General features: G+C 41.5%; 1 protein-coding gene across 2 annotated transcripts in view; it reads left to right on the top strand.

Annotated features, from left to right (window-relative positions):
• Positions 1-27,881, top strand: part of LOC115138888 (immunoglobulin superfamily member 21-like) — a 270,562-nt gene that overhangs the window by 225,531 nt on the left and 17,150 nt on the right. For both annotated transcript variants that reach the window (XM_029676085.2, XM_029676078.2), the window contains exons 5-6: positions 7,454-7,569; positions 19,194-19,689. In XM_029676085.2, coding sequence (XP_029531945.1) covers positions 7,454-7,569; positions 19,194-19,689 — 612 coding nt within the window. The remainder of the gene's footprint in view (positions 1-7,453; positions 7,570-19,193; positions 19,690-27,881) is intronic.

Below are 27,881 nucleotides of genomic sequence, written 5' to 3'. Positions count from 1 at the left end.
TGATCATCAGCGATGATGAGTCAGCCTACAAGAAGGAGGTCAGAGACTTAGCAGTATGGTGCCAGAACAGCAAAATCTCCCTCACTGTCAGTAAGACCAAGGAGCTGATCGTGTACTATAGGAGAAAGAGGGGAGAGCACGCCCTCCATATCGACAGGACTGTTGTGGAGTGGGTCGATTGCTTCAAGTTCCTTGTTGTCCACATCACTACTGACCTAACATGGTCCACATACACCCGCACAGTCGTGAAGAGGGCACGGCAGTGCCTCTTCCCCAATCAGGAGTCTGAAAAGATTTGGCATGGGCCCTCAGATCATCAAAAGGTTCTACAGCAAGACCATCGTGAGCATCTTGATTGGCTGCATCACCACTTGGTATGGCAAATTCACCACTCTTGACCACAAAGTGCTACAGAGGGTGGTGCAGCACAGTACATCTTCAGAGGAAGACCCAAAAAATTGCCAAAGAATCCAGCCACCCAAGCCATAGACTGTTGACTGCCACCATCCGGCAAATGGTACTGTAGCATTGGCTCTTGGACCAACAGGCTCCGAGAAAGCTTCTACCCCCAAGCCATAGGATTGCTAAATAGCCAGACTGCCAAACAGTTAATAGCCAAACTATTTGCACTGACTTTATCTTGCACTGACCCTACGTACCCTCACTAAACTATATACTGCATACAAACCATATAAAAGCTCACGCACATTAAATTGACACTCAACTGCCGAGCAGTTGCCACACCAGGCAGTGATGCAACCCATCAGGATGCTCTCAATAGGGCAGCTGTAAAACCTTTTGAGGATCTGAGGACCCATGCCAAGTCTTTTCAGTCTCCTGAGGGGAAATAGGTTTTGTCGTGCCCTCTTCAACAACTGTTTTGGTGTGCTTGGACCATGTTAGTTTGTTGGTGATGTAGATGCCAAGGAACTTGAAGCTCTCAACCTGCTCCACTACAGCCCCGTAGATGAGAATGGGGACGTGCTCAGTCCTGCTTTTCCTGTAGTCTGCAATCATCTCCTTTGTCTTGATCACGTAGAGGGAGAGGTTGTTGTCCTGGCACCACAGTCAGGTCTCTGACCTCCTCCCTATAGGCTGTCTCATCGTTGTCGGTGATCAAGCCTTCAACTGTTGTGTCATCAGCAAACTTAATGATAGTGTTGGAGTCGTGCCTGGCCATGTAATCATGAGTGAACAGGGAGTACAGGAGGGGACTGAGCACGCACGCCTGAGGAGCCCCCGTGTTGAGGATCAGCGTGGTGGATGTGTTGTTACCTACCCTAACCAACCGCCCGTCATAAAGTCCAGGATCCAGTTGCAGAGGGAGGTGTTTAGTCCCAGGGTCCTTTGCTTAGTGATGAGCTTTGAGGGCACTATGGTGTTGAACGCTGAGCTGTAGTCAATGAATAGCATTCTCACGTAGGTGTTCCTTTTGTCCAGGTAGGAAAGGGCAGTGTGGAGTGCAATACAGATTGCATCATCTGTGGATCTGTTTGTGTGGTATGCAAATTGGAGTGGGTCTAGGGTTTCTGGGATGATGGTGTTGATGTGAGCAATGACCAGCCTTTCAAAGCATTTAATGGCTACAAACCTGAGTGCTATGGGTCGGTAGTCATTTAGGCACATTACCTTAGTGTTCTTGGGCACGGGGACTACGGTGGTCTGCTTGAAACATGTTAGTATTACAGACTCAGACATGAAGAGGTTGAAAATGTCAGTGAAGACACTTGCCAGTTGGTCAGCGCATGCTCAGAGTACATGTCCTGGTATTCTGTCTGGCCCTGCGGCCTTGTGAATGTTGACCTGTTTAAAGGTCTTACTCACATCGGCTGTGGAGAGCGTGATCACACAGTCGTCCAGAACAGATTATGCTTTTATGCATAGCAGTTATTAATCTCGTCTGGTAGGCTTGTGTCACTGGGCAGCTCTCGGCTGTGCTTCCCATTGTAGTCTGTAATAGTTTGCAAGCCCTGCCACATCCGACAAGCATCGGAGCTGGTGTGGTACAATTAGATCTTAGTCCTGTATTGTTGCGTTGCCTGTTTGATGGTTCGTCAAAGGGCATAGCGTGATTTCTTATAAGCTTCCGGGTTAGAGTCACACTCCTTTAATTTCTTGACGCTACCCATCCCTTTAGCGGGATAATTGTCATCAACAACCGCTGAATTGCACAGCGCCACATTCAAATAATATTACTAAAAATATTTATATTCATGAAATCACAAGTGCAATGTTGCAAAACACAGTTTAGCCTTTTGTTAATCCACCTGTCGTCTCAGATTTTGAAAATATGTTTTACAGCGAAAGCAATCCAAGCGTTTGTGTAAGTTTATCGATCACTCAACAAAACATTATGAACATAGCATCAAAGTAGCTTGGTCACGAAAATCAGAAAAGCAATCAAATTAATCGCTTACCTTTGATGATCTTCAGATGTTTTCACTCACGAGACTCCCAGTTACACAATAAATGTTCCTTTTCTTCTATAAAGACTATATCCAAAATACCTCCGTTTGTTTGGAGGTCAAGACAAAAAATTCCAAATTATATCCGTAATGTCCACAGAAACATGTCAAACGTTTTTTATAATCAATCCTCAGGTTGTTTTTAAAATATATAATCGATAATATATCAACCGCAACTGTCTTTATCAGTAGGAGAGGGAGAGACAATGGCAAAACTCATGCGAACACCTGGCGCGATGTTATCTTTCTTGCTAATTTTTCAAAATAAAAGCCTGAAACTATGTCTTGAAGACTGTTGACACCTTGAGGAAGCGATAGGAAAATGATTCTGGTTGATATCCCTTTAAATGGAGCAAAGGCAGGCTATGGAACATGGATTTATCTAAATAGAAGCCACTTCCTGGTTTGATTTTCCTCAGGGTTTCGCCTGCAGAATCAGTTCTGTTATACTCACAGACAATATTTTGACAGTTTTGGAAACTTTAGAGTGTTTTCTATCCTAATTATATGCATATTCTAGCATCTGGTCCTGAGAAATAGGCCGTTTACTTTGGGAACGTTATTTTTCCAAACATAAAAATAGTGCCCTCTAGCTTCAAGAGGTTAAAGTGGCAGCTCTACCATTTAGCTCAGTGTAGATGTTGCCTGTAATCCATGCCTTCTGGTTGGGGTATGTTCGTACAGTCACTGTGGGGACTCGGTCCTCAATGCACTTATTGATAAAGCCAGTGACTGATGTGGTGTACTCCTCAATGACATTGGAAGAATCCAGAAACATATTCCGGTCTGTGCTAGCAAAACAGTCCTGTAGTTTAGCATCTGTTTCATCTGACCACTTTTTTTATAGACCAAGTCACTGGTGTTTCCTGCTTGAATTTTTGCTTGTAAGCAGGAATCAGGAGGATAGAGTTATGTTCAGATTTGCCAAATGGAGGGCGAGGGAGAGCTTTGTACGCGCCTCTGTGTGTGGAGTGAACGTGGTCTAGAATTTTTTTCTCTCTGGTTGCAAATATAACATGCTGATAGAAATGAGGTCAAACTGATTTAATTTTCCCTGCATTAAAGTCCCAGGCCACTAGGAGTGCCACCTCTGGATGTTTGAGTGCGGCTTTAGTGCCAACCTTTGTCTGTGGTGGTATGTAGACAGCTACGAAAAATACAGATGAAAACTCTCTAGGTAGATAGTGTGGTCTACAGCTTTACTATACCTCAGGCGAGCAAAACCTTGAGACATCCTTAGATATCATGCACCAGTTATTGTTTACAAATATGCATAGGCCCCCGCTCCGTGTCTTACCAGAGGCTGCTCTTCTGTCCTGCCGATAGAGTGTATAACCCTCCAGCTGTATGTTCTTAATGTCATCGTTCAGCCACGACTCGGTGAAACATAAGATAATACAGTTTTTAATGTCCCGTTGGTAGGATATCCGTGCTTTCAGTTCATCCCATCTATTTTCCAGCGATTGAACGTTAGCTAGCAGAACGGAAGGCAAGGGCAGATTAGCCACTCGTCACCTCATCTCTTTCCTCAAAACCTAAAATCTACACCAGTTGTATTTGGAACTTGTGACAAATAATATTTTATTTGATATGATTTGATCTGTGGGCACCTGTACATTGTTCACCATTGTTGTTGCTACAAGGTGGAACTGGTTCTGAAGTAATCACGAAGTTTTACATGATCAGCAAAGGATCATCTAGTGGCCTACATAGATCCACCTCCATCACATCAGGGCTCTTCAAAAACATTGTGCAGAAAGTGGTACCACTTAGATATGCATTTTTTGGTTGGGGGTTTCCTTTACTATGGGCATTGGTTTATTTCTGAATTGTTGTATTTAATTGCTTACTTGAGATTAGTGTTTTTCTAAATTCTTGAAATACATTTTTTAGGAATAATAATAATAATAATAATAATAATAATAATTTGTCTCTGAAAATACTGGTGCATATTCATTTCTGGATAAGCACCCAGCTTAATTTGATTATATACACCATTTTTTAAATTTAACCAGGCAAGTCAGTTAAAGAACAAATTCTTATTTACAATGACTGCCAAAGAACAGTGGGGTTAACTGCCTTGTAGAACAACAGATAATTAACTAGTCAGCTTGGGGATTTGACCTAGTGACCTTTCAGTTACTGTCCCAATGCGATAACCACTATGCTACCTGCCACCCAGTAAAACTATGGTTACAAATGCATGATTTATTAACAAGCCTGAGTAATGTGCACATATCCAGTTTAAATATTCATTGGAATATTAATGTATGTTTCCAACTCCTCAATAATAACTTTATACAAAGGTTACATTTTAGCACCAATTGCCACTTACAGGGAGGAGATACAGTATGTTACTCAAATTAGGTCATATGGACACATGGAGTCAGAACGCCCTACAGTCTGATAAGTAGCTTATCACCATCAATGACAGAGAGCTGTTATGGATATTATTGAGTCCAATTTTACACAGGAGGTTCATTTGTCAAGAAGGTAATTTGTCTGTGATTATGAGCAAGCCACAAAGGACAACACCTCTAACAATCTCTTGGGAGACTGAAACAAATGAGAGGCCATGCATACATTTAGACTGATTACTTTGGGACCCCTTAGCACATGATAAAAAATGTACAAATCCATTAAATAGTTATCACTAAATTACTTTCTGTGAAAAGGAGCCAAGAATGGCCTCGGTGACCTTCTCCTTTTGTCCTTTCTCCCTCAAACCCTGGAGATGTGGTCTTGAGACCTGCACGCTGAGTAAAAAGGGATGTTGGGAGTATGCCTTGTTCAAACACTGTCTACAGAGCACTAAATCCCTTAATTAGCAGGCCTGGGAGAGCAGTCCCCAGGGAGCTCTGTTAAACGTGGTCCTGCTCCACACACTCTCCAATCCCATTTGCAGTTTTTTTTAAGACTTCAGGGTAATGGTGCTTGAGGGTGTGCAGAGGAAGCGGTAGGAGGGAGAGGGGGGCTTGGACAGTTAGTGGTATAAACCGTTCTGTCGAGTTGACTGAGAAGGGAAAATAAATAGTTTTCCACTTTGTTATATTTCTTTAGAGTTGATAGATGTAGGAGAAGGGGCTGTATCTTTAAAGGCTCTGACCTTGTCGTAGCCAATAAGTTCAGAGCAGAGTTTTACCATACACCCTTTCAAATGTAGTGGTTGATAAGATTAATATCCTGGATTTGAGGGCCTTTGTCCTTTTGATTCTCTTCCCAGGCCTTCTCTCAAATGTCCTCTCAAACACGCTTTGCCTTTGTATTTAATGCCGTGATATTGCTACTGAGGCTGTAGCAGTCAGGATGCAAAGGCACAAAGTTAAGCAGCATGTGCAAAGCACTAGAATGTGAGGCTTTACATGTACAGAGAAAAGGCAGAAATGTTCAATATTATTTGTGTTTAACAGCATTGAGGCCTGGTCTCTCTGGCTGGTCTATCCAGTTGCGCTCAGGTTTTTTTTTTTTTTGACAAACCTCAGCTGTCAAAGACATTGACATCCTCTTCAAAGTGTAAATATTACTCTGCCCTGGATTTCTTACATAACAAGGGGATATTGTTTTTTAATATGAAATTAGTTGGTCACTGTTCACGTGTGTCTAGAAAACTTAGCTGCTATGGCTTTTCCACTTACCACATTTTACAAGTGTTTTTACATACAGTAGATTTTCTACCATGCAGTAGAAATTCTAGTTTCAATCTGGAAATGGAATGAAGATGAAGAGGAATTGTGAAATGCAGAAAGGGGAATAAAAACAATTGAGAACTGATTAGATAAATGTATGGCTACTGTACATTTAATGTTAGGCTCTACTGTTAGCCCTGGCCATCTGCACCTGTGATGCCTCTAACAGCTAATCATGCTCCTGTTTGACACCGGCCTCTGTTAGACAGCTAATGGAGTTGTCTAATATTAATTTCCAGCCATACGTCCTGCATCAATATGCAATTAAGAGGTGTGGAAATGAAAGGCACTCTGGCCAGCAGACGTTTTCCCCCTTTGTTTTAATCAATGAATCGCTTTGGCATCTTTGTTTGAAACCCCCAAATGGATTTAGACGTAAAAGTGACACATGAAACATATCTATTCCCAGGCCAGCACTACTGATGTGGGATCTTATCAATTGAGAGATTCATGGAGGAACTCCCACTGGGCTCTCTTTTAACCCTCTCCCCTGGTTACACACACTGTTTCTATTTCCTATAAAGGCTCAGAGAAGTCAAACGGACCAGAACAGTGCTACTGCCGCATTCTGCTTCCTTTACGCCGGGTGTGAAGGGAAATTCACAGGAAGTGTTTCATGTGATAATATAGCAGACAGAATATCTAATGCCCCCCACGAGAATGCAGCAACTGGGAAAGCATTAAACATTCAGAGTAGCAAGGAACTGCAGATGTCTTAGACTTAGACATCCTCCTCAACTGATGTTGTCACTGTGGCAGCCATCTGAATTTACATAGTGATTCATCCATTTATTCAACTCAACCCCTTTTCACATGCCTGGTCATCCACTTCTATATCAGCCTTGATTGATTTGTTATTGATTTACACATTCAGTGAAAGGTTGCTATCTTAGGAACTTGCATTCAAAAAAGCATCACCAGTATATTGTAATATGTATCACATGTTAAGCATCTCATTTGATGTGGGGTCTATTTCCTTTTTCCTCCGCTTAACTCCCATTGCTCCACTCTGCTATGAAGTTGTGCTCACATGTTTTACTTTTGCAGTGACAAGCTTGTAGGTTTCCCCTAAGACAGCCAGACGATAGACTGCTGATACTGTATGATATGCATGAGCTCCGCTCCACATCTTCAACCAGCCCCATTGGACCACAGGATCCCCTGTGTTCAGGTGATCCTGAACACAGCATAGGGCCCTAGCCAACAGCCCTGCTTTATGACACAAACAATACTGAGCACACAGTGTCAATGTATTTAGCCGTCATGTGTTGTTGCCTAACCTGTCCTTTTCTCTTTCCACAGCACCTCCAAACAACATCTCAGTTTCGGCAGAGAACTGTCCAGCTCCATTCAGCCGGTACCAGGCCCAGAACTTCACACTGCTGTGCACTGCAAAAGGAGGCAAACCTGCACCTTCAGTGAGTCACATGTAGGCACTTGAACATGCTATACAGTGCACATTCAGTGCAGTATATATAGGGACAGACACACATATGACTTGAAGCCAATTCACTGTTAACAATAATTCTGAAAGGTTCCAGTCATGTGTACCCCACCGCATTGAGCCATGACCACAGTCACGGTTGAAGCATACAGTATGAGGAAAAGTAGTTGTAGAGGGGGATGTTTGAAGAGATACATTTCTATGGAAGTTTGACTTGTGAATCATAATTACTACAAATACACCAGGCAATGTAATCACTATAGAGATTCTTAAAAAAAATATATCAACCAGAGTCACATGTGTAGTCCGAGTTAGGATCATTAATCTTATCACAAAGTGAATCATTAATAATGATTGTACCAGGAATTGCCATTAGAAATCGTAATGGCCCCCAATGCTATTCCCTCAACTTTTTGAGATGGCAGACGGGGTAGTAGAGATAGCTCAATCCTCATGCTCCTCAGTCTTCTAGCATATGAGCTGCTTGAGTGAAGCCACTCGCTGTTCATCCCTACTGGTCCATTAATCATGGTCCACGGGTGTATCATAATGTATTCCAGATCCATCTCACAGCTTATCTCCTGCAATTATGAACCCAGTGAGAGGTGAATACAAGGTGAACATTATTTCCGTCTCTCAGGTACTGACTGACTGGTTATATAAAGCCACACGAGTACATTCAATGTTCTTCCTAGCACTCTGGTATAAGGATCCCACAGTCATTACACTCATGCGCTGCTGGACTTTTCTACCAACCTTGTTGGAAGAAATGAGATAGATCTGAAAGGCCATCTCTCCAACATGCCTGTACTCTGTTCATTAGACTCCCTGAGTAGCCCTGGTAATAGGGAGAATCAACTCATGCAATTGGTTAGAAATTTGGTTTCAGAGATGGTGATGACTCATCAAATCACTGATGCTTCTACGGACTTGGTCAGACTGTAATCTTCTGTCTAAATACATATAGAAGGTAGTATAAAGAGTAAATGCTGACCATGCATGGCCATTATTTGCTCTTCCTGCTCTGGAGCAAATATCAAATATCAAATCAAATCAAATTTTATTGGGCAAATACACATGGTTAGCAGATGTTACTGTGAGTGTAGCGAAATGCTTATGGTTCTAGATCCGACAGTGCAGCAGTATCTAACAGGAAATATCTAATAATTCCACAACAAAAAACCTAATATCTAACAATTTCCACAACAAAACCTAATACGCACAATCTAGTAAAGGAATGACATGAGAATATATAAGTATAAAATACATGGATGAAATACAGCAGTGACAGAGCAGCTAAGATGAAATAGATCATAAAGAATAGATATTGAAGGATACAGTATACATGATACACTAATGAGATGAGTAATACGAGATAAGTAAACATTCTTAAGTGGCATTATTAAAGTGACTAGTGTTCCATTTATTAAAGTGGCCAATGATATCAAGTCTGTAGGTAGGCAGCCGCCTCTCTGTGCTAGTGGTGACTGTTTAACAATCTGATGGCTTTGAGATAAAAACTATTTTTCAATCTCTCTGTCCCAGCTTTCATGCACTTGTCCTGACCTCGCCTTCTGGGTGGAAACTTGGTGAACAGGCCGTGGCTCGAGTGGTTGTTGTCCTGGATTATCTTTTTAGCCTTCCTGTGACATCGGGTGCTGTAGGTGTCCTGGAGGATAGGTAGTTTGCCCCCGGTGATGCTTTGTGCAGACAGCACCACCCTCTGGAGAGCCCTACGTTTGAACGGTAGTCTCGTGTTTGAGCCGTTGAATTGCGACTCCACTTTGTCTCTGTACTGACACTTTGCTTGTTTGATTGCCTTACGGAAGGAATAACTACACTGTTTGTATTCGCCCATATTTCCAGTCGCTTTGCCATGATTAAATGCATACATGCTTTCAGTTTTACAATATGCTAATCAATATAGAAGGCTATTAGATTATTCACAGAGATTGATTCGATTGGGCTTGTTAATGCACTTTATGCCCTAACATATCCCCCTAAAACCTACCGAGGTCATTTTTACCATTCATATCTACAGTTGAAGTCGGAAGTTTACATACACCTTAGCCAAGTACATTTAAATTCAGTTTTTCATCATTCCTGACATTTAATCCTGATAAAATTTCCCTGTCTTAGGTCAGTTAGGATCACCACTTTATTTTAAGAATGTGAAATGTCGGAATAATAGTAGAGAGAATGATTTATTTCAGCTTTTATTTCTTTCATCACATTCCCAGTGGGTCAGAAGTTTACATACACTCAATTTGTATTTGGTAGCATTGCCTTTAAACGATTTAGCTTGGGTCAAACATTTCGGGTAGACTTCCACAAGCTTCCCACAATAAGTTGGGTGAATTTTGGCCCATTCCCCCTGACAGAACTGGTGTAACTGAGTCTGGTTTGTAGGCCTCCTTGCTCGCACACACTTCTTCAGTTCTGCCCACAAATGTTCTATAGGATTGAGGTCAGGGCATTGTGATGGCCACTCCAATACCTTGACTTTCTTGTCCTTAAGCCATTTTGCCACAACTTTGGAAGTATGCTTGGGGTCATTGTCCATTTGGAAGACCAAGCTTTAACTTCCTGACTGATGTCTTGAGATGTTGCTTCAATATATCCACATCATTTTCCATCTTCATGATGCCATCTATTTTGTGAAGTGCACCAGTCCCTCCTGCAGCAAAGCACCCCCACAACATGATGCTGCCACCCCAGTGCTTCATGGTTGGGGTGGGGTTCTTCGGCTTGCAAGCCTCCCCCTTTTTCCTCCAAACATAACGATGGTCCTCATGGCCAAACTGTTCTATTTTTGCTTCATCAGACCAGAGGACATTTCTCCAAAAAGTATAATCTTTGTCCCCATTTGCAGTTGCAAACTACAGTCTGGCTTTTTGATGGCGGTTTTGGAGCAGTGGCTTCTTCCTTGCTGAGCGGCCTTTCAGGTTATGTCGATATATGACTAATTTTACTGTGGATATAGATACTTTTGTACCTCTTTCCTCCACCATCTTCACAAGGTCCTTTGCTGTTGTTCTGGGATTGATTTGCACTTTTCGCATCAAAGTACGTTCATCTCTAGGAGACAGAACGTGTCTCCTTCCTGAGCGTTATGACGTCTGTGTCCTCCCGTGGTATTTATACTTGCATGCTATTGTTTGTGCAGATGAACGTGGTACCTTCAGGCGTTTGTAAATTGCTCCCAAGGATGAACCAGACTTCTGAAGGTCTATAAAAAAATTCTGACGTCTTGGCTGATTTAATTTGATTTTCCCATGATTTCAAGCAAAGAGGCACTGATTTTGAAGGTAGGCCTTGAAATACATCCACAGGTACACCTCCAATTGACTCAATTGATGTCAATTAGCCTATCAGAAGCTTCTAAAGCCATACATTTTCCAAGCTGTTTGAAAGCACAGTCAACTTAGTGTATGTAAACGTCTGACCCACTGAAATTGTGATACAGTGAATTATGAGTTAAATAATCTGTCTGTAAACAATTGTTGGAAAAATGACTTGTGGCATGCACAATGTAGATGTCCTAACCGACTTGCCAAAAACTATAGTTTGTTAATAACCTCTAGTGACACCCCATCCCGGGTCCGGGAGCGTAATCATCGACTGACGCTAATTAGCATAACGCAACGGAAATAAATATTACTATAAAATATTCCTATTCATGAAAATCACATGTGAAATATATTGAGACACAGCTTAGCCTGTTGTTAATCACCCTGTCTACTCAGATTTTCAAAATATGCTTTACAGCCAAAGCAAGACAAGCATTTGTGTAAGTTTATCGATAACCTAGCATAGCATTATGCCCAGCTAGCAGCAGGTAACTTGGTCACGAAAATCAGAAAAGCAATCAAATTAAATCGTTTACCTTTGATGAGCTTCAGATGTTTTCACTCACGAGACTCCTAGTTAGATAGCCAATGTTCCTTTTTTCCAAAAATATTATTTTTGTAGGCGAAATGGCTCCGTTTGTTCTTCACGTTTGGCTGAGAAATCGACGGGAAATTGCGGTCACGAAAACACCAAAAAATATTCCAAATTAACTCCATAATATCACCAGAAACATGGCAAACGTTGTTAATAATCAATCCTCATGGTGTTTTTCAAATATCTATTCGATAATATATCCACCGGGACAATTGGTTTTTCAGTAGGACCGATTGGAAAAATGGCTACCTCTGTATTTTACTCGAGAATCACTCTGAGAGCCATCAGGTGACCACTTACACAATGTAGCCGCTTATGGGTATTCTTCAACATAAATGCTTAAAACTACGTCACAATGCTGTAGACACCTTGGGGAATACATAGAAAAAGTGATATTAATACAATATTTTTACAGTTTTGGAAACTTTAGAGTGTTTTCTATCCTAAGCTGTCAATTATATGCATATTCTAGCATCTTGTCCTGACAAAATATCCTGTTTACTTTGGGAACGTTATTTTTCCAAAAATGAAAATACTGCCCCCTAGTCACAAGAGGTTTTAACAAGAAATTTGTGGAGTGGTTGAACAATGAATTTTAATGACTCCAACCTAAGGGTATGTAAACTTCCGATTTCATCTGTATGTATCATTCAACCGATTCAATAAATAACCTTTGAACTTTTGTTTAACTGTTAGGCTGTGGGAAATTAGACAAGAAACCTGCCTTTTTATACTGAGTATTATTTAATCCCATGTCTTTAAAAATAAATCATCACTAAGCCAGCCCAAGCATAGATCAGGGACTCAATACAAAAGCACTCAGAGCTTCAAGCATTAAGAGGAGGCAAGTAACATTCATCTTACGTTTTTCAGGATGAAGATTGAGAGGTATTAGTGGGCAGAGAGTGCTATGAGGAGGAAACTGGTTGACCAGGAGAGTCGTCTCCAAGGAAATGTAACCATTTTAGTCAAAGCAACTGTGCTTGAAGTACTGTATGAATAATTTGTCTGTGTTTGTAACATAGCTAAGCTATAATTCTAAGTAGTGGCGAATAATTCTTGTTGACTCCAGAAGAAGTTGTAATGTCTCTGTGGAGAGTTAATCACCCTGTCAGAATTGCCCAGTGCTGTAGAACTAAATCAAACCCCAGTAAACATATTTTGACAGTGTTCAGAGATAGATTTTATAACAGGAGTGTCTCTCGACTCCTCAATCCTGCACATTTCTCTTTTTAATCTCCTTGAAGATCTAGTGCTGTGGTCCAGTGGATGAAAGCATTGATAATAATAAAAGTCAAATAAGAAGAAATCACCAGCATAGTATTTCCAATGTTTGCAACTTTTTTTGTGCATATTAGAAACTAACCAGAGGAAAACACAGGGATATCACATGGTACTGTCCAGTACCTTTTAGGGCACATGTGTAGATAAAGAGAGTAATGGTAAATTTTTGTACCCACCATTTTGAATATGAAGGTACAATAATCACACTCTCAAAAATGGGGTACGGTGTGAAGCTACATTTCTATTTCCAAGGGTACAAATGTTTTTGTGTACCCTCAGTACACACCCGCCATAAGGTACAATGACACATTTTCTCCTGAAAATGGGAGGGAATAAGCAGGAAATCCATCAACAAGGATTTCTTGAAAATCTAGGTATCTTGGGAAAGATCCGGGTATCTTGCAACCCTACATGTATGCCTGATGTGCCTGAAATTGAATGAATTCAACAACTCTACAATTCACTCAAAGGCAAGGCACACTGGGAAACTACAGTGCCTTGCGAAAGTATTCGGCCCCCTTGAACTTTGCGACCTTTTGCCACATTTCCGGCTTCAAACATAAAGATATAAAACTGTATTTTTTTGTGAAGAATCAACAACAAGTGGGACACAATCATGAAGTGGAACGACATTTATTGGATATTTCAAACTTTTTTAACAAATCAAAAACTGAAACATTGGGCGTGCAAAATTATTCAGCCCCCTTAAGTTAGTACTTTGTAGCGCCACCTTTTGCTGCAATTACAGCTGTAAATCGCTTGGGGTATGTCTCTATCAGTTTTGCACATCGAGAGACTGACATTTTTTCCCATTCCTCCTTGCAAAACAGCTCGAGCTCAGTGAGGTTGGATGGAGAGCATTGTGAACAGCAGTTTTCAGTTCTTTCCACAGATTCTCGATTGGATTCAGGTCTGGACTTTGACTTGGCCATTCTAACACCTGGATATGTTTATTTTTTAACCATTCCATTGTAGATTTTGCTTTATGTTTTGGATCATTGTCTTGTTGGAAGACAAATCTCCGTCCCAGTCTCAGGTCTTTTGCAGACTCCATCAGGTTTTCTTCCAGAATGGTCCTGTATTTGGTTCCATCCATCTTCCCATCAATTTTAACCATCTTCCCTGTCCCTGCTGAAGAAAAGCAGGCCCAAACCATGATGCTGCCACCACCATGTTTGACAGTGGGGATGGTGTGTTCAGGGTGATGAGCTGTGTTGCTTTTACGCCAAACATAACGTTTTGCATTGTTGCCAAAAAGTTCAATTTTGGTTTCATCTGACCAGAACACCTTCTTCCACATGTTTAGTGTGTCTCCCAGGTGGCTTGTGGCAAACTTTAAATGACACTTTTTATGGATATCTTTAAGAAATTGCTTTCTTCTTGCCACTCTTCCATAAAGGCCAGATTTGTGCAATATACGACTGATTGTTGTCCTATGGACAGAGTCTCCCACCTCAGCTGTAGATCTCTGCAGTTCATCCAGAGTGATCATGGGCCTCTTGGCTGCATCTCTGATCAGTCTTCTCCTTGTATGAGCTAAAAGTTTAGAGGGACGGCCAGGTCTTGGTAGATTTGCAGTGGTCTGATACTCCTTCCATTTCAATATTATGCACAGTGCTCATTGGGATGTTTTTGTATCCAAATCCGGCTTTAAACTTCTTCACAACAGTATCTCGGACCTGCCTGGTGTGTTCCTTGTTCTTCATGATGCTCTCTGCGCTTTTAACGGACCTCTGAGACTATCACAGTGCAGGTGCATTTATACGGAGACTTGATTACACACAGGTGGATTGTATTTATCATCATTAGTCATTTAGGTCAACATTGGATCATTCAGAGATCCTCACTGAACTTCTGGAGAGAGTTTGCTGCACTGAAAGTAAAGGGGCTGAATAATTTTGCACGCCCAATTTTTCAGTTTTTGATTTGTTAAAAAAGTTTGAAATATCCAATAAATGTCCTTCCACTTCATGATTGTGTCCCACTTGTTGTTGATTCTTCACAAAAAAATACAGTTTTATATCTTTATGTTTGAAGCCTGAAATGTGGCAAAAGGTCGCAAAGTTCAAGGGGGCCGAATACTTTCGCAAGGCACTGTATATTGGAGGCATGGCTTAGTGTGGCTTTTTGTGTTGTACCTGTTTAAGTGGTCTATGGTGGAGGTACATTTTGTCACTTACTAGGAACATCCCACTGGGCACACGCTGGTTGAATCAGCGTTGTTTCCATGTCATGTTGAACCAACGTGGAATAGATGTTGAATTGACATCTGCGCCCAGTGGGATATGGCTTTGTCACTGTGGGGGTTCCCCAGTTCCTACCTCAGATATGAACTGGGGGAAATTATGTTCCTATAACTAAAAGGTACAAAGGATGACCTTACAGGATACAAACCAAGTGACAAGCAGTTGTTCTCCTTTAAGAACAAATCTAAACTCTTTTTTTCTGAGAGAATACTGAGGCCTTTCTGCCTTCTAATTTTCTCTTTGTCAGTGCTGTTGCCTGGCATCTTAATTCAAAACTAGCTGTTGTAAGCTCTATTTCTGTCATATCTTTGCAAGCCCAGTCTTAGATGCTTTTCTAAATGTTTATCAAAGCATGTTCTGTGTTTAAACAAACAACATTTAACTGGTCAACAGTTTTGTGTAGCCTACCTCCTTTCACATTGCAGCTTATGTGCTCAGCCGCCATTTGTTTCTAGGCAGGAGTTTTTTAGGTTGAGGCCAGTGGTGTAGTGAAGGGTAAATGCAAGTTTACCCATAATTTGCAGAAAACTCATGTATTTTTTCACTGCAAGTAAATATTGTTTTACCCACATATTTTTTTACCATTACATCACTGGTTAAGACAAAATATAACATGTAAGCGTAATCAATGGCTGTATACAAAGAGCTGTGCACTGACTGTGCATTCCTTTCTTTCACCAGTTATTCACCAGAACGCTTCATTTGTCTGCTTGTAGCTTATTATACAAGGAACAAGCGTGTTGTTGTTTTCACTAGGTACTGTTGAAGGTGCATCATCTTCCATTTTAGATACTTTTAACAAGCTATTCACATAATAGTAATAGTTCTCATGACATCCATTACAGAATCCTCAGAGCACAAGTAACCATTGATTGAAAACGGGAAGGATAATGACAGCTAAATAATGAGAGATGATTAAGCTTCTTTCTCTTTCACTGTCTCACTCTCTCTCTCTCATGTGCTCTCTCTCTCTCTGTCTCTTGCTTTTTTACTCTCTCTCTCTCTCTCTCTCTCTCTCTCTCACGCGCCTTCTGACAGCACAATGATTCATTGTGGCAACATTAAGGTATATTTGGGCCATTGAGTGAAGAGAAAGTGTTATTGTTACTAGGTTTGCAAAGGAGGGTATATTACTGGAAACCTTCAATATTTGCCAGTAAATTTCCTAGAATTTGGGTATTTCTCAAGGATTGTATGTAATCTATAACAATACATCTAGTGGTCCTTTTGGGTAGTTATTATTTTTACAGGTGTCTGTAATCTTTTTATTTAACTAGGCAAGTCAGTTAATTACCAAAATTACTGAAGATTCCAGTAACTTTGGTAAGGTACCGGTAGCTTTGCAACGCTAATTGTTATGTTTCAAATGAGCTTTGGAGTCGAGTTGTTAGGGCCAGGGGGTTAAGGCTGGCACTATCTGTAGTGCAGGTGCTTTTCATCAATGTCTATTCACAGGCGGAATGCAGAGCCTACCTCATGCCGCACACGCACCAGCTTAATTTTGCCACTACCAATGCATTGCGCTTTGGCGGGCGTTCAGAATGACTTCCTTTTTTGTTTGTCGAAGCTCTCTGAAGCAGGTGGTGTGTTCTCTGACTCCATTGTCTGAAGCATTTGGGGATGTAGAACAGAGGGGTGATTGATAATCACTTAATTCCACTGTGAAGGGCCATGCATAGAGACCAATGAAAACCACAAACAGCTTCTCATTACAGCACTGCTACCACTGTCCACTGTCTAAATTACAGCCAGCAGCAAGACTCATATGCTGACCCCCCAAAATATTGCCTGCTCAAGACATCTCTACAACAATGGGATTTTCATTGCCTTGAGCATGCTGATTAGGCCTAACCTACAGTAAGTGAAAACTGGACGGTTAGGTATTTTAGGTAGGTGGATCAGTTTGACTTGTGAATATGAAGATATCTTCTATCTCTTCTACCTAAGGTGTATTTACAAATTTAAAGCAACGTTAGAGTGATCCGTGTATTTCTTTCATAATGTGACAGAGGATTTCATAAAAGGGAATCCATGAAATGCAACAAAAGGTATTTTTCCCACCACTATGTAGTAATTGTAAGCTATGCGTATAGTAAACCAATAAAATACAGAATAATTCCTATTCAATCATTGAAACTATTTTTAAAGCCTTTTATCTCCCAGAGAGTACCGTCTATCACGCATATGCAGTACCTGTGTGTGAATTATTGAGCCACTTTAAAATAAAATAATAATGGGATTGTATATACATGTGTAATGATGCTCGCTCACTGGCACCTGAGGTTCATATGATGCAAACCTTCCAGGCCTAACACAAGGTATCCTCACTCTTACTGTCTTGGAGAACATGCAGGGAAACTACGGCGTGCCAAAGATTCCTTTGGTACAAAACAACCTTGAGAGCAACAGTTTTCTCTGTCAAAATGTATAGTATTTTAATTAAAGAAAGCATAAATAAACTGAATGTACAGTAGTATTAACCTTGGAGATCACTACACTTAGTTTTACAGCATTGGCTGAGTCCTTTGACTTACAATGGGTACAGCACTAACTTCATTGTTTGGGAAAGTAGGAGAGATAGTGCCCCACACTGGTCAGGAGTAGATACATAAGATGGAACTGCATCAAATGTGCCATTGCTTCTGCAAATCTTGATCATATTTCCCCTCTCTGAATAGGAATGACACATCATAGAGCTTGTCTTTGTTGTATGTTCTGGATCAAAACAGTGGTGATTTATAGATTCAGAACTTTTTTAAATGTCAATGTAGCCAGCCAATGTAGCCAGCCATCACCAGTGACATAATTAAATGCTTACAGCCCACACAATGTTTTCCCAAGAGAAAACAAGCACAAGTTCATTACATTATCCTTTTTCTCCACATTTCTTACCAAATTGGTTTTCTACAGTACCCAAACAAAATGATTTTTTTATTGTGCAGGTAGGTAGTACAGAAGGTAATGGTGGGAGGAAGGTCAATGATTAGCTGATACTCTAGAGTTGTGAAAGTTGTTAAACAGAGTCAGTTTAGGAGGCGTTGAGGTCAGTACATACCAGAACCTACAGTGCTCTTAATCTCCCTTGATGTTTCAGGTATAGGCCTACACAGTGCAGTCAACACAGCACTGATTAGTTCATTTATATTCAAGGCTCTGTATTTGTATTTGTGTTACTACTGTACAATATACACTGTAGTACTACTGTATTATCTTGTTACTTGCATGGATACTGTGCATGCATTGTTGTGCTACACAAGGAGATATAGTACACCATATGGAGGAGTCAGTTTTAATCTCTTGATCATTGTTTAACCAATGGCTGTGGACTGTCTATGATGTGCTGTAGGTGAAAGCCTATAAACCTGAAAGTGTTGTGTTCATGTTAGGAAGAGTGTTGGTTGTCTGTGTCCTCCCTATTGTTCACATGGAGCCATACAGAGTCAATCCCCAGGAGCATGGCCTTACGTCACAGTTGTTTACACAAATTACTGCTATTTACACAGCAGAGTGAAAAGCCCCTGAGGTGGCGTCAAATCAAAGCATGCCTCAACAATCCCCTTTAACAGAAAATCCAAACATTGGCGTAAAATGTACTATATAGGGTAACGATACTTTGATCTCGTGCAAATTGGTTCCAAATGTCCAAAGGTCCCGTAACTGACTGCGGATGACATTTTTCTCTTCAAATAAAGAAAAGTGAAAATCAAAAATCACGGTATGAGTAGGGAGCTTCACAACTACCGATGCCAAGGGCAGTAGCTCTGCATCCTGATTTTAAAGCTAATATCTGGAGGTTATGTGTTAAAATAGGAGCTTGAATTTCCTGTCAAGAGATTAACCAGCCGGAGATCATTATATCCTCATAATGATGTAAGGAAACTCCTGTAATATCATTGAAAATCCCTGCTGAACACCAGCACCGAGCAAACATCTGACACATCTCCTCTTCACCAGCTCACTGGTGACTGAATAACCACATACCATTAACACAACTGGTTGTAATAAGTTGTAATAAGACAATTGGAAAGGATATACTGTAATTCAACCCAAATCTCTCCTCTCTTTACGATTTTTTGTTTGTCTCTCAATCTCTCCCCCTCTCCCCTCGGTCTCTCTCTCTCAGGTGTACTTTAAGCGGGATGGAGAGTTGATAGAGGTGATATCCTACATCCACCCCTCAGCCGAGGACGGCGGTGGCTCAGCAGGGGTGCGTGGTGCCAGGCCACTCATCAGCAGAGACCTAGACGACACCAAGCTGCAGAGGTCCCTCTCCCTGTTGGACCCCGAGGGCCGGCCAGCCCGCATGTTCACCGAGAGCCCTGAGCGTCGTTGGACCCCGGGCCACCACACCCAGGGTCGGCAACAGAAGGAGCAGCCCAGCCCTGCCACGGAGATCATTCCAGAGACAGTTGTGAGCCGGGAGTTCCCTCGCTGGGTCCAGAGCACTGATCCACTCTACTACTTCAGTCACACCCACATCTCCCAGAGTGATGGCTCTGTTCTGGTGCAGGCCAGACTCACCTGGACCCTTAACCCCCAGCTGGACAACGACGCCATGTTCAGCTGTGAGGTCAAGCACCCAGCACTCTCCATGCCCATGCAGACAGAGGTCACACTGGGTGAGTACAACAGAACTATCCTTCTCCTAACCCACTCCTCTCTCCTTGTTTCCCCATCGCCGTACTCAATCTCTGAGCCTCCTTATGTATCCCTCGCGAATCTACTCAGAACAACACTGATTTCCATTTGATGCTTAATTGTGTAGTGACTGACAAGGCAATTAATCGAGCTGTCTGTAGCTAAATTGAGTTAACTCACAACCGTTATTGAAGAAGTCAACCTGAATTAAGGAAGTCAAATGAGAATTTATACACAATCAGCCACGTGATGTCCTGTATTGGAGGAGGTTCTTGGATGAGGCGATGCAGTGCTGATATGATAAACAGAAACATTAAGTTCACTGAGAAAAGAGTAAATGGTAGAGGGCGGAGTGTGGTGCAGTAAGGAGAAGCTGCTGCTGCTCGTACAGGTACAAGTTACACGTTGTGTGCACACTTAATTTCCTCAGAGCGCCAGCTTTCATCTCCTTCACACCTTTAGAGGTGCCTTCTACTCCTGCTAGTGTCCCTTTCTCACCGTGGTGTGTTGATAGACATGGGGCGGCTCTAACCGCTCACACTTTAACTGTGTGAAGCTTTTGGAGATTTTCTGTTAGAACAACAACAACAGCGGAGCTAGAAAACCACTCAACCAACACAGAAGGACCAGTGTTTAGGGTCTATAAAGGATTTACCAATCATGGCTAACAAGTGCCTATGTGTCAGCATAGAGCTAGCTCACTGCTTAAGGGCCTGCATACTGCAAATAATACACGTTCAATCTGTTTATAATTATACCCTTGTATATTAAAGTAAATTCCCAGTGAAAATCTCACTTTTAAAAGTTCATATTCTGTTAACTCATCCAAATAATTTTATTGACTCGTCCCATACTCATATTTGTGGCCAAAGCATAAAGCAAAAAAAAAAACACAGACCATTTAAAAATGCTTGCTATTTCCTCGTACAACATGATGTCATCTCCTTGTGGAGGATGAGCTGGCCAATCAGCAGTTTAGAGAAGGATGATCTGGTCAATTAGAGGTCTATTTGCATGATTATTTTTAATGACCGGTATACGCCCACACCATTCTGTTGTTGGGATACGCCCACACAATTCCAACACAAAAAAAGCTGCTTTTTAACATACTTAATTGCCATTTTTTGGAAGGAAAACTATTTCATAAGGATATACTCATATTATCTGTCTTCTCAAGACAGATTGCTGAAATTATGATTTTAGCAGCCTCCTCTTTACTGTTGTTACATGTTGATGGTAAAAATATTCTGGACCCAGAGGGGTGTAGGCCCAGAGAAAGCCTTGCTAACTGTCAATGGGCTTTCACATTTTGACAAGGTTTTTCTATGCTGTGATTCAAGCCATTAATTTACCAGTAGCTTTGTTCTTTAAAGGGATGAAAACAGCTTCTGCAGACATTCCTCCTCACCACCCTGAGAGTCGAGAACAGAAAATGTGCATTTGTTGATTTTAATTGGAGTACACTTGAAATTCAAAGCATTCATAAACCTGCTTGAAGCAGATTGAACCTGGGGTAGTATGAGTGAAAGCTGCTGTTGTTATAGAGTAGTAATAATAGCCAGTACATGTGTTCATATACTGTAGTAAATATCACGTATGGTTAGAATTATGTCACCACTTGAAAACATTATCTCTAATATACTTCTATCCTGGTTGGATGTAATAATCTAAAACTGGACACATTTGAAGTATTTCCCCCAGACGGGCCAGAACCTATCTTTTGATTATACAGTTTAATCCAGCTAATTGCTCCCGGGACCTGTCATTCACTCCTGTCCCTTGGCCCTGGCTTTCAGATCTGTGTTTGGTGAGGAAATGAAAAGGAACCCTCTGGGCACTGACGTCAATTCAACATCTATTCCACGTTTGTTCAATATAATTTCATAGACATTACGTGGATAGAACGTTGATTCAACCAGTGTTGAATCAGAGGGAAGTTTTTGCACTGTCCATAAGTAATAAATATTTCACTGATTTAATATCAAGTCAAAGCTTATTGGTCACATACACAGATTTGAAGATACTATCGCAGATGCAGAAAAAATGTTTGTTTCGAGCTCCAACAATGTGGTAGTACCAAGCAATAATAAAAATGTAAAAAAACAAAGTGCATACAAGTGTAACTATCAGAACGAGCAATGCCAGAGACCTGAATATAAATATATATATACATATAATGGTGTGTAAAGACAGTATGGACAGTATATGAATAGAAAATGTGTGTACAGTGGTAGTGCTATAGGATGAACCATGATTGGAATACAGTATATATTAAGCAGGTAAAACAGTATGTAAACATTATTAAAGGGACCAGTGTTCAATTACTATTTACATAGGGCAGCAGTCTCTAAGGCGCAGTGTAGATTACCAGTTGATAGCCGGCTATAACAGTGACTAAGGTTCAGGGCAGGGTACTGGGCGGAGGCCGGCTAGTTGTGAGTGTTTGTTGTCCTGAAAATACAGTAGAAGCTGATTCTCAGTCTCTCGTTCCCAGCCTCGATGCACCTGTACTGTCTCCAGCTTTCTAAATGGTCCTTTATGATCTTCTTCTTGTCCTTCCCATCTACACTGGCTGCTGTAGATGTCCTGGAAGGTAGTCCCCCGGTGATGCGTTGGGCTGACCGCACCCCCCTCTGGAGAGCCCTGCGGTTGCAGACTGTGCAATTTCCATACCAGGTGGTGATACAGCATGACAGGATACCCTCAATTGTGCATCTGTAAAAGTTTGTGATGGTCTTAGGGACCAAGCTTAATTTTTTTCAGTCTCCTGAGGTTGAAGAGTCAGTGGTGCGCCTTCTTCAACACGCTGTCTTTGTGAAGGGACCATTTCAGCTTGTCAGTGATGATATTTTCCTGGCACCGCTACACCAGGGCCATCACCTCCTCACTGTAGGCTGTCTTGTCGTTGTTGGTAATCAGGCCTACCACTCTTGTGTTGTCAGCCAACTTGATAATTGAGTTGGAGACATGGGGGGCAACCAGACATGGGTGAACAGGGAGTACAGGAAGGAGCTGAGCATGTACACCTGAGGGCCCCATGTGCTGAGGATCAGCATGGCGGAGAGTTGTTGCCTACCTTCACCACTTGGGGCAACCCATTAGGAAGTCCAGGACCCAGTTACACAGGAAGGGGTTCTAACCCAGGGCCTTGAGCTTAGTGATGAGCTTGGAGGGAATATGGTGTTGAAGGCTGAGCTGTAGTCGATGAACAGGATTCTTACATAGGTATTTATCATGTGCAGGTGGGATAGAGCAGTGTGCAGTGCAATGGCGATTATGTCTTCCATGGATCTGTTGGGGAGATATGCAAATTGTAGTTTGTTTAGGGTGCTGGCTAAGGTGGAAGTGATAGTCGTTCCCTAGCCTCGCAAAGCACCTTATGATGACCAAAGTCAGTGCTACAGGGCTATAGTCATTTAGTTAAGTTACTTTCACTATCTTGGGTACAGGAACAACGGTGAACATCTTGAAGCAAGTGGGTACAAAAGACTGGGATATTGAAAGATTGAATATGTCTGTAATTAGGCTGGGATGGTATCCAGATGATCATATTGTCATATTGGTCTTCTCTCATCCCGGGATTTACGGTATTATCGGCTAGGTGGTGCTAAAAACATAAGAAAATCCCATTGGGTCTCAATTCCCATAATGCTAAAAACATTAGCACAAACCAAAAGCAAAATCACATAGACGCTGTTAGCTAAATGCTAATGAGTGAAAACTAACAAACTAATTACAAAGACAAGCAAATACAGCTCATAAAGTAATACAAGCATATCTAATAGCTACCGATTGCCATTTTCGTTGAGTGTGGACATTTTCAAGCGAAAGGGAACTAGAGAAATTGTGCAAATTAACAAAGTTGTGATGCATGCTTTTCTGAAGGAAAGGAGCAGAGGGGAAAAGCTAGTAGGAAGAAATGACAACTGTACAGATAACTCATCCAGAGCTCTTTGATTTCTGGCAGAAATCCATTATTAGATATCTGATGGCAAATATTTAGTAGTGAATTGCATACAAGTGTAACTTCATCACCTCATGTGCGCCGCACAACAGAAATTCGCAGATAGATACAGAACGACATGGACTCACCATCTACCGCTTTTTCCCATTGTGCTATAACAAACAAACACGTGACTGGCTCAACTGTTCTGGGTAACTACGGTAAGCTTTGTAATATAGTGCATTGCACAAGTTGACTGCAGGTATTTACTTATGAAGTAGCTACTAATATTCTAATTTATAGAAAATCTTTGAAGAAATAGTTTTGACTGTATTGAAAAACCATCCCGTGTTTTTTTCCAAATACCCCGGTATACGGTATATACTGTATACCGCTCAAGCATATCCATGAACACTCCAGCCAACTGGTCTACAAATGCTTTTAAGATAAGGCTTGGGTTAACATGCTTAAATGACTTACTCACATCTGACACGGAAAATGAGAGCACACAGTCCTAGTGACCGTCGGGGGACCGCGTTGACGGCTCTATGTTGTTTTTCTCGAAGTGGGCGAAGGTGTTTAGCTCATCCGGGAGCGAGGCGTCAGTGTGGCTGGCTTTCCATTTATAATCCGTAAATGTCTGGACTCCCTGTCACATACAGTACCAGTCAAAAGTTTTGACACACCTATTCATTCAAGGGTTTTTCTTTATTTTTAATATTGTCTACATTGTAGAATAATAGTGGAGAAAAAAAACAATTAAATAACACATATGGAGTCATGTAGTAACCAAAAAAGTGTTGAACAAAGTAGCCACCCTTTGCCTTGATGACAGCTTTGCACACTCCTGGCCTTCTCTTAACTAGCTTCATGAGGTAGTCACCTGGAATGCATTTCAATTAACAGGTGTGATTTTTTAAATGTGAATATGTGGAAAGTGAATTTCTTTCCTTCTTAATGTGTTTGAGCCAATCGGGGGTGTGACAATATAGGGGTGGTATAGAGAAGATAACCTTATTTGGTAAAACACTAAGTCAATATTATGGCAAGAACAGCTCAAATATGCAAAGAGAAACGACAGTCCAACATTACCTTAAGACATGAAGGTCAGTCAATACGGAAAATGTCAAGAACTGTAGCAGTAGCAAAAACTATCAAGCTCTATGATGAAACTGGCTCTGCCACAGGAAAGGACTACCCAGAGTTACCTCTGCTGCAGAGGATAAATTCATTGGAGTTAAATGCACCTCAGATTGCAGCCCAAATAAATGCTTCACAGAGTTCAAGTAACATACACATCTCAACATCAACTGTTCAGAGGAGACCGCATGATTATAAAAAATATTTATTTGTATTTTTATTTAACTACGCAAGTCAGTAAAGAACAAATTATTATTTTCAATGCCGGCCTAGGAACAGTGGGTTAACTGCCTTGTTCAGAGGCAGAACGACAGATTTTTACCTTGTCAGCTCAGGGATTCAATCTTGCAACCTTTCGGTTACTAGTCCAACGCTCTAACCACTAGGCTACATGTCACCCTGAATCAGGCCTTCATGGTCGAATTTCTGCAAAGAAACCACTACTAAAGGCCCCCAATAAGAAGAAGAGACTTGCTTGGGCCAAGAAATACGAGCAATGTACATTAGACCGGTGGAAATCTGTCCTTTGGTCTGATGAGTTCAAGTTTGTGTCAAATGTGTGTCTTTGTGTGACGCAGAGTAGGTGAACGGATGATCTCTGCATGTGTGATTCCCCCCATGAAGCATGGAGGAGGAGGTGTGATGGTGTGTGGGTGATTTGCTGATGACGCTGTCTGTGATTTATTTAGATTTCAAGGCATACTTAACCAACATGGCTACAACAGCATTCTCCATCCGATCTGGTTTGCGCTTAGTGGGACTATCATTTGTTTTCAACAGAACAATGACCCAAAACACACCTTCAGGCTGTGTAAGGGATATTTGACCAAGAAGGAGAGTGATGGAGTGCTGCATCAGATGACCTGGCCTCCACAATCACCCAAACTCTCCCCAATTGAGATGGTTTGAGATGAGTTGGACTGCAGAGTGAAGGAAAAGCAGACAAAAAGTTCTCAGCATATGTGGGAACTCCTTCAAGACTGTTGGAAAAGCATTCCTCATTAAGCTTTTTGAGAGAATGCCAAGAGTGTGCAAAGCTTTCATCAAGACAAAGGATGATTCCGTATGTGTTATTTCATAGTTTTGATGTTTTCACTATTATTCTACAATGTAGAAAATAGTAAAACATAAAGAAAAACCCTGGAATGAGTAGGTGTGTCCAAACATTTGACTGGTTCTGTACTATTCAAGTCTAAGCCGTTGAAATGTGACTCCACTTTGTCCTTGTACTGTCGTTTTGCCTCTTTGATTGTCTTACTGAGTTTGTAGCTGGTCTGTTTGTCTGTTTGTACACCTCCATGCTCCCAGTTACCTGTCTATGGTTAAAAGCGCTTTAATTTTTGCAGAAATGCTGCCATTTATCCACAGTTTTTGGTTTGGTTCTAATCGTCACAGTGTGAACAACATACTCTATGCACTTCCTGATGAACTCCGTCACCAAGTCAGTTTATCTGTCGATCTTGTTCTCAGAGGCGACCTGGAACATTTTCCCATTCCGCGTGATTAAAACAATCTTGAAGCATAGATTCCGATTGGTCAGCACAGTCCACCAAAACGTTATTGTATGTTCTTGAATAGACTTTGAGGTACCTTTGCTCCGGTTTGGTGGGTGTGGCGAGGTGTGGCTTGAAGCAATGAATGACGTAAAGGGCAGTGACCATGCTGACAGCGTTCCCCAACCTACAACCCAAACCCTTCTTGTTTTTCAACTGGTCGTTCATCACAGCACTCTTTCCATTCAATTGAACGTTCCAGAACATAAAAACTTACTGAATGCCGCCCTGTTTAAGTTTCTTCCTATAGGTGGGGAGGACCAGAGTGGAGGCGTGATCTGATTTGCCAAAGGAAGGGTGGGGAGGGCCTTATGTAATGCTCACAGAAGTGAGCGTAGCAATGATCCAGGGACCTTGTTGTGCGTGTAGCGCAGGAGATATCTTGATAGAATTTCTGTAGTGTTTTCCTAAGATTTTGTTTATTAAAGTCCCCAGATACAATAAGTGTGGCCTCAGGATATGCAGTTCACAGTTCAGTGTAAGCTTGGGGGAAATATACACGGCAATGACGATGATCAAAGACAATTCTCTCAGGAGGTAATGCATTCGGCATATGTTGATGAGGTATTCCAGATCGGTACGTTACCACAATCACACCATGAGTTGATAATCATGAAACAAACCCCTCCACCTTTATTTTGCCTGGAGAGTTCTTTCTTCCTATCGATCCGCATAACGGATGGAGAACCTCACTGGCTGAATGGACAGGAACAATTTATCCGTAAAAAGCCATGATTCCGTAAAACAGACTATGTTACAGTCCTTGATGTCTTTCTGGAAGGAGATCCTCGCCCTGAACTCGTCTACTTTATTGTCCAGGGACCGAACATTAGCGAATGATGTACTTGAAAGCAGTGGATGGTATAGACACCGAATGAGACAGAGCGACATTCTGGCAACTGACCAAAGTTGTATTACATATCATGAATATTAACAAGCTGCTCTGTGCTCGCCTTACAAATTGATTTGGGATGGGGCCTTGGGAGCTTCTCAGAATGGGCCACACCTCTATGAGTTTCTTGCCTGGGTCTCACCATTCGCCTCAGTTCCAGAATTCATTAACTCAGTGCATCTGAATAATTAAAAGGACTGTACTCCTTTTATTTGCATGATCTATTATTCAGCAGCATGAAAAGACTGGAGGAATTATCATTTCATATACGATGCTGAAATATGATCCATGCCTGCGTCCACCAGTCATTTCCTCCCCAGACCGTGATAATCACAGAGCAGATGTTCTATTTCAGGAGGGCTGGTGTACAGTTTGAGAGTGTCTGTCTGTGTGTTGATGTTTGTGGTGCGTGTACGTGCATGCATGCATCTGTGCGTGCGTGTGTCTCTATGTTCACCTGTGTCTCATCTCCATATTTATCACACTCTCATCTTGGTATTGTAAGGAGTCCAGTGCAGGCTGCGGGTTGGATGTGTGAGATGAATGATAGTGTTGGATTGATGATGACGCAATGATCCCACAGTCACCCCTTTTCAATTGTTTGTTATGTCTTCGCTCTCTCTCCCACACAGTGAAACCACTCTA

The sequence above is a fragment of the Oncorhynchus nerka genome, linkage group LG2 (assembly GCF_034236695.1).
Source record: "Oncorhynchus nerka isolate Pitt River linkage group LG2, Oner_Uvic_2.0, whole genome shotgun sequence".
Taxonomy (NCBI): domain Eukaryota; kingdom Metazoa; phylum Chordata; class Actinopteri; order Salmoniformes; family Salmonidae; genus Oncorhynchus; species Oncorhynchus nerka.
Note: the sequence above shows the minus strand (reverse complement) of the source record. Positions and strands in the feature narration are given on the sequence as shown.